Source organism: Impatiens glandulifera, chromosome 1 (assembly GCF_907164915.1).
Source record: "Impatiens glandulifera chromosome 1, dImpGla2.1, whole genome shotgun sequence".
Taxonomy (NCBI): domain Eukaryota; kingdom Viridiplantae; phylum Streptophyta; class Magnoliopsida; order Ericales; family Balsaminaceae; genus Impatiens; species Impatiens glandulifera.
The window spans coordinates 33,662,926-33,675,007 of record NC_061862.1 but is presented as its reverse complement, the minus strand read 5'-3'; the positions used below and the strand labels follow the sequence as shown (position 1 = coordinate 33,675,007).

Genomic DNA, 12,082 nt, shown 5'->3' with positions numbered 1-12,082 from the left:
CGACCTAGATCCTAACAATTGGTATTAGAGCAGTTAGTTTCAATACTCAAGCAACACGGAGCAAGCGAGCATTACTTTCACGGCTAAGAAAGAATTTGAGGTATTTGATCTCTCCTTTGATGATTTTACCCGAGATGATTTAATTGTTGCACTCAATGACATGGTCATTAAGTACATAAAACTGTCAAAATCTCTTAATCAAACTATTTCAAAAAGCAAGTCTAATAGTTAGAGTTGTTCATCTCAAATCAAAGAGGTTGATGTTTCAATAAGTGAGATCTCATCTAAGAATGAGAAGCTCAAGGAAGAAATTACAAGCTGTAATGATATAACTTCAAAGGATGAGATGATTTATGTAAAGCCAACTTTAAGTTGGCTGAAACCTGAGAGAAGGACAGCCAGTTTTATGGCAAAGAAAAACTTGACCGAAAGTCAAGAGATGTTTATATCGAAAATCATCCTTTAAAGTTAAATCATCACCAGGTAAATATACTATACATACACACAACAGGAAGTTCATCAAAATAATCAAAGTATGGATTTCTAAGGGATTAATAAGCCACGGATCCAAAGAAAAATGGGGACCAGATTTTCTATTGTCTGTGAATGTAGGTAAATCAAGACAAAAGCTTGGAAGAGACAACATTGCATCCGGACAGCCGGCTGCTGACAGACGGATCACATGAAGGGAACAAGAATGAAGTGGCTAACATCCTCACAAAACCACTTTTTGAGTCTAAGTTTTCTTTCGAATTGTTAGATTACAAAATTTTCATACAAAATTCTTCTTCAAATAATGTTCTCCTTAAACCAAACCGTTTTTTTTTCAGAAATCGGCCAAACAAACATAAAATTTTTAAACCGGCCTACTTCTTACTTTTGCATGGTTTTGAATATTTTAAATAAAATAATCATAAAGGGAGAAATTGTTAGATAAAATTGACCGGTCAAATAAAGAACTTAACATAAATAAACTTATTGTCCAGGAATAGTCAAGAACTATAACCGGTCAGAATATCAAACCGGCCAGAAGAAGCAAATGAACAAACCTAAAGTTATCAGATTGAATATCAAACCGGACAGAAGAAGCAAATGAACAAACCTGAAGTTATCAGGTTGAATATATAAACCGGCCAGAAGAAGCAAATGAACAAACCTGAAGTTATCAGCTTGAATATCAAACCGGCCAGAAGAAGCAAATGAACAAACCTGAAGTTATCAGGTTGAATATCAAACCGGCCAGAAGAAGCAAATGAACAAACCTGAAGTTATCAGGTTGAATATCAAACCGGCCAGAAGAAGCAAATAAACAAACCTGAAGTTATCAGGTTGGATATCAAACCGTCGAGAAGAAGCAAATGAACAAACCTGAAGTTATCAGGTTGAATATCAAACCGGCCAGAAGAAGCAAATGAACAAACCTGAAGTTATCAGGTTGAATATCAAACCGGCCAGAAGAAGCAAATGAACCAACCTGAAGTTATCAGGTTGAATATCAAACCGGACAAAAGAAGCAAATGAACAAACCTGAAGTTATCAAGTTGAATATCAAACCAGCCAGAAGAAGCAAATGAATAAACCTGAAGTTATCAGGTTGAATATCAAACTGGACAAAAGAAGTAAATGAACAAACCTGAAGTTATCATCTTGAATATCTAACCGGCTAGAAGAAGCAATTGAACAAACCTGAAGGTATTAGGTTGAATATCAAACCGATAGACTTAATGAACCGAAATGAAGAGAATACTACTTAGAGAAAGAAGTCAAGAATATCAAACTAAGTACAACTTACAAATCGGTGCAAACAGATACTTTGTGTATTTGCAGAAGATAACATCAAAGTATCAGACTGTGACATTGCCATATCCATACAAGTTTGATGATACTCTGCAGGCTGCAGAAGATTGCCTGAAGAGATCTTTTTACTCTGGGATAAGTCAGAGGCGCAACCTTTCAGGTGCAGGCAACTAACCAACCGACAGTTGCTATATTAAGTAAAAGACAAACATAGTCGGTTTGACCTATGCCTTGGAAACCAGAACCGCATTTAATGCAAGGCTGAACATCTGCTCAACCAATCAGACTCAAGGATGACCCTGAAGGTATCCGTTGAAGAAATGTGACCGTTGGCACATTTCACTTATAAAAGGAGCTGATGAGGCAAAGCATACAAGATACGAAAAAAACAAAGATACAAGACAAGATAAATTAAGTGTGTTTATCTCTCTACAAGATTGAGAACTTAAGTGTGATTACAATTTCTGTGAGAATTGTAAGAGTGTTTATCGAGCAGTAAATAAGTCTCGATCGTGTATTTGTGTTTGTGTTTTCCTTAGTAAATATCCTTCTCGTGGTTTCGAGAAGGAGTGACGTATGAGTTTTATCTCCGAACATCCATAAAAACATGTCTTGTGTTCTTCTTTTTTTCTGTCAGGTCTATTTTCCAACCGACTCAATATCCTAACTGTCTCATACTAACCGACTTACATTGTTCTAACTGATTCACTAAACCTTAAACTGACCTCATAATTTCCAAACCGATATTCTCTAGATTTTATCCCTATTCATCCTGTGTGTGTTGCTTCAACCTGAAACAAACCACTTTCGCACTTGAACTCGGTTCAAGGGTTTGTGACAGTTTGTGTAGTATTGAAACCCGGTGTTAATCTCTAACCAGATTAAACACCAACCGTTGAGTGCTGTCAGAAAGTGCTAACCGGCCAGACCCCAGTCCGTCAGCCGCGACCTAGATCCTAACAACAACTGTTATTGATTTATGGGTTGATATCAAAGAAATATATTAAGAAAATAATGTACCATAAGCATTTTAAATATAGAAAACTATCAGCAATCTGAGACAAGTTTCATTAACTCTAGAAAAATATTTCAACTATTAAAGAACCACAATCATTTAAAGAAGCGTCTAAAATAAAAACATTGGAAAGATTCTATGAATGATGAACTAACTGCTTTAAAAAATAATAATACATGGGATTTAGTCCCACTTCTAAATGAAAAGAAAGCTATTGGTTGCAGGTGGGTTTACAAAACAAAGTTGAATCCGAATAGAACAGTGGAAAAATACAAAGCGAGTCTAGTTGCAAAGGGTTACAACCAAAAGAGTGGAATTGATTTTCATGAAAGCTTCTCTCCCGTTGCCAAAACTGTTACGGTAAGACTATTTCTTGCTTTAACTTCAGTTAATAACTGGTATTTACAAAAGTTCGACATAAACAACGCATTCCTACATCGAAATCTTGAAAAAGATGTATATATGCATCCTCCTGAAGGATTCACTGAAGGAACAATCAACTAGGTTTGTCATCTCACTAAAAGTCTTTATGGTTTAAAACAAGCCTCAAGACAATAGAATCTTCAATTTTCTAATCGTTTACTTGAATATAATTTTATACCGTCTGTTAACGATAATTGTCCTTTCATACTGCATTATTAGTTTATGTTGATGACATATTAATTGCAAGAGATAATATGAAAATAATTCAAGATGTTAAATGTTTTCTTAATCAAAAGTTTTCAATTAAAGATTTAGGAACTGTAAAATATTTTTTGGGTCTTGAATTAAAACGAACTTGCGATGGTTTATATGTAAATCTAACGCAAATATGTTCTCGGTATTTTGGCTGACACAGGCTTAACTGGTTGTAAACCCGCAGATGTTCCTATGTCAAAAGGGATTATACTTAACGATCAAAATAGTCCTATTATGTCGGAACCAGAAAAATTCAAAAGATTAGTTGGACGACTAATATATTTGAATTTTTCTCGTCCTCATATTGGTTTTAGCGTACAACAGTTAAGCCAGTACATGCAGAAACCCATTTTAATACATTGAGAGGCTGCACTTCAGGTTGTTCGATACTTAAAAGGTACTCATTCACTGGGGTTGTTTTACCCGTGTGCTTCTAATGGTTTACTTGAGAGTTTTCAGATGCCGATTGGGCAACCTGCTCCGATAGTCGACGATCCGTTACAGGATATTGTGTTAAATACGGAGACGCTCTGGTTTCTGGAAAACAAAGAAACAAAATACTATGTCTAGATCTTCAGCTGAAGCTGAATATCGAAGCACGGCTACTACAGTTTGTGAACTCAAATGGCTAATATATTTGCTAAGAGACTTTCATATTCCTGTTCAGCTTTCAATTCCTTTAAGATGTGACAATCAAGCTGCAATTCATATTGCCGAAAATCCTGTCTTTCACGAAAGAACCAAGCATTTAGATATCGAATATCACCTTGTTCGCGACAACTTCAAACAAGGATTTATTTTACCACAACACGTCTATTATAAATCACAAGAGGCTATCATTTTTACAAAACCTTTGGATCGTGGACTATTTTATAATCTTCGAGACAAGATGAATCTTAAAGATGTTCATCTTGAGGAAGGGATGTAAGAATGTAGAATTAATTAGATGTATTAAAAACTAAAGGGAATAGTTGTACTAATGAGTTTATTAAGAACTAAATTTTTAATTTGACCTGTATAATGGGGTTTATGACCTTTGTAATTAATAATGATTTTTTTAACTCTATTGTTTGGTTTTCTCTACTGTTTCGTTTTCTCTCAAGTTTGAAACCCTAAATATGATTTCAAGAAGTGTTTTATTTTATAAGTATAGGGATCTTGTTTAATTTTTTATGCTTATGAATTGTGTGTCAATTTTCATATATAGTAATTGTGATTGAATTTATAAATATAAGTTTGTGTTTGATTATATAAGGATGTATAAAGGTTTGTGTTTGATTATATTTAGAATGTGTGTATGAATTGTGTTTGGATGTGAGGATGTGTATGTATTGTATTTAATTTTGAAGTATAGGATTGTGTTTAGTTTCTTAATGATAGGGATTGTGCTTAATGTTGGAATTTTAATCGAAATTAATTATGAAGGGATCAATATCGACAAATTTGGCTAGAATCTTTCGGTATTATACCACCTCATTTCCGAAAGAATTGATTAATTTTTTCGGTATCGACCTCTTTCCCAATTTTTTGTGGTTAAGGAGTCAAAGTCGACGGAATTGGCCAATTATTTCGATGGTATTTAAGAGTATTGCCAAAAGATTTAGAATATTCTTTCGGCATTGATTAATATAGTATTGATTAATATATATTTTGGGTAAATTCTTAAAATAGTAAATTTTTATTATTTAAAATTTAATATAATGAGATTTTAAAAAATATAAATAATTTGAATTTTACAATTTCATACAATTTTATAGGTAAAATTGAATTAATATTTATTGATTTAAAAGATATATTCAAATGAATTAATTAATTTTAGTAAATATAATTTTTTAGAGTGTTATTTATTTATTATTAATTAATTACATAATTTAAAAAAAATAATGTCCATAGATTTGAATTAATTCTCTCGGTATTTCACCTCGACTAAAGAATTACTCAATTTTTTTAGCATTAACTCCTTTCCAACACTCTGAAAAATTTTCGGGTAATTAAGGCCAAAGCCAACAGAATTATGCAAATTTGTCGGCCATTAAATAAACGTTAATACCGTTAGTGTTATCAAATCTTTCGGTATTGACTATTTAAATTGGGTTTTTAGCAGAAACCCTCCCATGCACTCTATCCTTCTTCTCTCTACCAAAACACTTCGCTTTCGCCTTCACCGTGAAGTTGTCATATCTCACCATCCGTTCACCATCCGTGTGTTCGCCACCTCATCCAATGCTCGTCGTCTGTTCGCCGCCTCCCTTTGAACTGGTAAGTTATCCTTTGAGTTTAGGGCTAGATTTGTGATTTAAGGCTAAATTTGTGAATCTCTAATCTCTTTGCATTGCTCTTTTTAAAAGTCTTATTGCTTTCATCTTCACATATATCCTACAACAGTTATTCTATAAGATTGATTAGGTTTCTATATGTAACAATGTATATTTGATTCACATAAATAGTCATAACGTTGAGTATTTCAATATATTGTTTATTTCAATCTTTCTAGACTCTGGAGCAGTAATATTGATACATTAATATTGATCTTTAAATAGATTGTATGGTATTTAGAATATTATCCAAAACCAGTACCCTTCCAATTTGACTTCATATAACACTGATTCTTTTTAATACGTTACAACAAACATTACAACAAATTGTAATTAACTTTCTCTCTAAAGCATCATCACCATTAACCCAACTATCATCAATTGGCTTATCCAAAAGAGAAGAGTCATCCATCTTTATCTAAAACCTTTAATTCACTTTGCTTTCTTCTTTTCCACAACTTCTTAAAGATTTATTCTCTCCCTCTTCATTATTTTTGTTTTGTTTTTTCTTACCTTTTTGTTTGTTGGTGTTGGTGTACGATGGGTGAGAAGTTGCAGAGAATTGTTTTCTACTTTTGCAGGTTCTTCCTCCACGAGGAGACGATGTCCCAACAAGAATATCGAACTTGCGAGAAGGCCCCGGAGATTGAGGGTGCCATTGAGTTTCGGAGATGTGGATGGGAGGCCATATGGTGATGTTAGACATATGTGGTTTAGGCATGTGAGGTCGATGGTGTAGGACCCCGTACACATCAAGCATTGCCAGCTAAATTGAAGGACTTTAAGTACTGAACAAATGGATTCACTATGGCGTGCTATGATGGTGAGAAATTGAGCACGCATTTAATTAACATTCAAATAGAGTTTTATAACATTTACTGATTTTTATTTTTCAAGATTCATTCAAGAGTACAAATATCTCTATGGATACATTCAGAGAGATCGGGATGGCACACACCAAGTAGATATGGGATAGGTGGCGCTCTGATTTGAGTCGAGACTACGTCCGGATTTATGACAAAGATGAGGCAGTTGTACTTGTGCGTTCCCACGAGGCTATGATCCAGTGGATTGGAAGTTCATCTGCAGACACTAGTACTTCCCCAAGAGCTTCAAGGTACATACAATTTCAGAATTGAAATATTTAACAACGACACTAGTTCTAACTTCATTATTATTTTAAATGCAGAATAAGAGAAATATAAATATTGGCAACAGAAAGAAGTGATATTTTCGCACCATACGGGCAATAAACCATTTTTCACATGTACTTGAAAATTGGTATGTACATTATTCAATTAAACCTACTATAAATAATGTTACTAATTTACCGATGAACCATTTATTTAAACAGGAAGCTGAACTCGAACACTGACCGACTATTATAGAGAAGTTTAGAAGGATCAAAACCCTGAGAGCCAACAAAGACAACCCGACCCCAACTCTAGACCAACGGTCACAACAGAAGATCGTAAGTTAATAAATAAATTTATTTGAAAATTTAATAGAACTATATATATATATATAGCTTATACGATGAAACTTTAAAATGTGTAGGTGGAGATGGAGCAAGTGATTAACAACACACCAGGTATCTCTAACTTTGATGTGATCGAGATTGTGTTCGGGACCTAACTACACATGACCGTTATGGTATGGGTTCAGGCGTGCGACCAACACACTTTCACGGGAGGTGAACGAGCAGCTCTAGGAGCGTGTTGATAAACTCACCAATAACTAGGTGATAATGCAAGTAGAGTTAGCGGAATCTAAACGACATATTGCAATTTTATTTGCACAGTTACAGAATCAACCACCACCCCCAAGTTAATACGTTTTAGTATATGTTTATTTCATTCTTTATGTATATTTTAGATTAGTTTATCGTATTTAAAGACAATTATGATACATTTTAATTGAGAATTTTTGAAATGTAATGAAATTTTTGTATTGCATTTCTTTTGATTTTCTTTTGGTTTGGCAGATAATAGGGTAAGGTTATGTAAAAAATGAATAGGCAATTCAATTTTTATTTAGTGGAAATACCAACCGATTTTATCAAATCTAATGGCAAAGGTCCTATACCGATGGATGTTATCAAATCTGTCGACAAAGGTGAAAGGTCCTATACTGACAGACGTTATTAAATTTGTCGGCAAAGGTCTTATACCTAATATATAATTAATATTAGTAATATTAATCAAAAAATTTTAACCTAATTGGATAAGCGGCGACCGCTCTTTTCTAACCTAATATCTAATATTAATAGTAATTTTTTAACCTAATCGACTAAGCGGCCATCATTTTATATTATAAGTTTCTAAGTCTAACCCTAAATCACAGCCGTCATTTTCTATTTCATATCTTTTAACTTATCTCTTCAATGATTCTATCGATCTTCAAATTCACATAATAATTTTCTAATCCTAATCCTAAATCCCTACTAAGTCGCCGGTCATTTTCTATTTCTTCAAGTTTACAAATTCGTAACAACAAATCAACAATCATATTTTGAGAAAATGATGTTACTTATTCAATTATTTGTTTAATTTTTTCTTATTCGTATTGTTTATCTTTAATCTTTACTACTTTATAAATTAAAATATCAATCATTAAATATTTTCTTATTGTAGAGTAGTGATATCATATCATCATTATTATCTCAAATCAGGCTATTACAAAAAACAAATCACCCGGTAGGTATTTTTTTTTCTCATTTTTGAAGTCTTGAAGTCTAGATCTAGTTAAATACTTTTACTAAACTCTAGTTTAAATATTTTAGGTTAAAATGACGAAGAAGACTATAAATGATAAAGATCGAATAAAATTTCGAAAATATGAGTTTGGTGCTTCTAAAAGAAATATCAAGAAACGACATGAGGCAATGACCGAATGATTAGTGGGTTCGATTTCAAAATTGTTCAATGCTAAAAATAAACGTTATCTACCTTTAAGTCAAGATGATAATGAAGAAAATGATAGAGTAAGAGTAGAAGATGAAATATTGGAACAGCCTATTAGTAATCTTGAGGATGAAGTGGTCCAAGTGGATAATGAAGAAAATGTTAGAGTGAGAGTAGAAGATGAAATATTGGAACAAACTATTAGTAATCTTGAGGATGAAGTGGTCCAAGTGGATAATGAATAAAATAATTGGATTGAAGATAATATACTTGAACAACCAATGACTAGGGATGTTAATATTGAATTTGAAAAGGATGTTGACGTTAATTATGATCCAGGGTTGTGGGGAAATATGAATGATTCAAAAAGGATAATGTTAGTTCAACGAGGTCCTATTAAGATTTTAAAAGATGAGTTTCCTAAGGATAATATAAGTGGGAGACGTTTTTCCTCTAATTTTTACGTTTCTATTCTTCTCAATGGTGAGAAACAAGAAAGGAAATGGCTCATTTATTCAAATGAGTTGAATAAGGTCTTTTGTTTTTATTGCAAATTATTTAAGCATAATACTATGACAAATAGTTTGGCCGGAGATGAAAATAATGATTGGAGTAACCTTTATTCAAAGATTAAAGACTATGAAAGTAATTCAAAACACATCCTCAATGTTCTAAGATGTAATGAATTGGAGAAAGGACTACAACAAAATACAACAATTGACAAAAAGAGGGAAGAACTAATCAACAAAGAGATAAATCGTTGGAAGTTAATACTAACTCGATTAATTGGGAGTGTAAAGTATCTTTCACGAAATAATTTTCCTTTTCGTGGGTCTAGTGAGAAGATTTATGAGAATAATAATGGACTTTTTTATCAGCTTATTGAATTTCTTGCGGAATTTAATTCTACTATGAAAGAACACCTTCAACTGATGGTAGATAAAATAATTCACTATCATTATCTTAGCCACAAAATTCAAAATGAATTGATAAGTTTGTTGGCGGAAGAGATAAAAGAAAAAAATCCTCAAGAAGATTTCAAAAGCTAAATATTTTTCCATTATCCTAGACTGTACTCCGGATATAAGTCATCAAGAACAAATGACTATTGTTATAAGATGTGTGGATATTGATGATATTATTGTCAAGGTGCATGAGTTCTTTATTGGGTTTATAAATGTTGAAGACACGTCGGGGCTTGGACTTTTCAAACGACTAAAAGATGTTTTGATTGAACTTCACCTCAACATTGATGATATAAGAGGACAAGGTTATGACAATGGCTCCAATATGAAAGGTAAACATCAAGGTGTACAAAAAAAGCTTACTTGATGTAAATCCTAGAGCATTTTATATTCTGTGTGGATGTCATAGTTTAAACCTTGTTATATGTGATATTACAAAATCTTGTGACCAAGCAAAATATTTTTTTGGATATCTTCAAAAGATTTATACATTGTTTTCGAGTTCAACACAACGGTGGGATCTTCTTAAAACATTTGTGAAGAATTTGACACCAAAGTCCTTGTCAACGACTCGTTGGAAAAGTCGTATTGAAAGTGTTAGAGCAATAAAAAATCAATTAGTAGAGTTTAGAGATGCTCTGGTTGAATTATTTATTACGGAAAAGCATGATCAAATTGGGAGGATAGAAGTTAAAGGCTTGTGGATGTATATTTTAGAAGATTTTGAGTTATTAATTAGCTTATGCATTTGGTACATACTTTTAGATAAAGTTAATCATGTTAGTAAATTGCTTCAACAAGAATATATGGAAATTGATGATGCAATTACAAGATTGAAGGAGCTCATTATATATTTTGAAAATGTTAGAGAATGTGGTTTTGAAGATTTGATGGAGGAAACTAGAACACTTGCACGTAAAGTTGGCATTGATCCAGTGTTTGTTCAAAAAAGAGTTTCTCGAAGATCGAAGAAATTTGATGAGGGTGTGAATGATTATGCCGATGGTAATCAATCATTAGAGGATAAATTTAGAATTACATATTTTCTCCGCATTATAGACCAAGCTCTTACATCGCTTCGGGATCGGTTTGAACAACTTGAATGTTTTGAAGAACTCTTTGGATTTTTGTTCAATGGAAAATTCAAAAGTGTTAGTGAAGAGAAATTGAGGAAGGATTGCACTAAATTAGAAAATTTCTTGAAACGCAATCAACAAATGGACATTGATGGGGATGCGTTATTTAAAGAGCTCAGTAATTTGAAGACAATATTACCGGCAGAAGTAAAATGATCAATTGACATCCTTAATTTTACAAGGTCATTATGGGAAGCAGGTTGTCACAAGAAAGATTAAATGGATTAGCGATGATATCAATTGAAAAGGAGTGCTTAGAACAATTAGAATATGATGACTTAATTGAAAATTTTGCTTCCAAAAATGCAAGGAGAAGTATGTTTTCATAGTTTGTTTGTTTTTTTAGATCGATATGTGTATTTTCATAGTTGTTAATTATTATTGTATCTTTTTTTCATATAAAATTTATTATATTAATGTTTTTGATATTTATTATGAAATGTTTTATATATGAGATATTGTTGTTATATATTTAATTCAGATTATATATTTTGTTAATTAAAATATTGATAATTATTAATTAAAAAATTTTAAAAAAAAATTATTTATAGTGTTATGGGCCTTAAAATGTAAAATTACATTGGCCCCCAATCCTCAGGACCAGGCCGGCCGTGCAAAGGTCCTATACTGACAGACGTTATCAAATTTGTCGGCAAAGGTCTTATACGTTAGATAAAATAGATATTTGATTAGTAAGTAATAAACTATCTACAGAACTTAACCAAATCCACCGTTTGTGCAGGAAATAAAGGAATCAGCTACAAATCAGGAATCAACTACAAATCAATCTCATATCTACGAATCGGTCTAGTCCTTAATTCGGCTGACTGATATTAAAAAGGCGACGCAAACTAGTCTCATATACATCAACTCTATACTCAGCTATATATTCAGAAGAAAATTGGTTCACCGCTCAGCTAATGTGAAGGAAGAGAAATCGGTCTCTCCATTTTGGCAGCATGACCGGTAATTATAAAAGACGGTGCAACCGATGGCTTGTCTGATAATTTACTTAGTATAACCTAGCCATCATACAAGACAAAATCAGTAGCTTGACCGGTCAGATCCAAAAGAAAAAATCAGTTATATGCCAAGAAAGATTTTTTTTGAGAACAATTGATAGTTCCTATCTTAGTACAACATAAATCTTTTCCGGAAAATACAGAAGGAAACCTTCACATAATCAAGATGTACTATTGCCACTTTAGTACAAGTCTGATGAAAACTTTTGGAATATAGAGGCCTGCTGAAGAAAGTCAGATTGTCATTTTGG

The 12,082-nt window shown here is 32.7% G+C and overlaps 1 protein-coding gene across 1 annotated transcript; it reads left to right on the top strand.

Moving 5' to 3' along the window:
- Nucleotides 1-2,950: 2,950 nt before the first annotated feature.
- On the top strand, nucleotides 2,951-8,953 carry LOC124924211. The gene is made up of 4 exons (XM_047464280.1): nucleotides 2,951-3,210; nucleotides 6,387-6,497; nucleotides 6,782-6,922; nucleotides 8,761-8,953. The coding sequence occupies exons 1-4, from the start codon at nucleotides 2,951-2,953 to the stop codon at nucleotides 8,951-8,953; spliced, it is 705 nt and encodes a 234-aa protein (XP_047320236.1).
- Nucleotides 8,954-12,082: the final 3,129 nt, after the last annotated feature.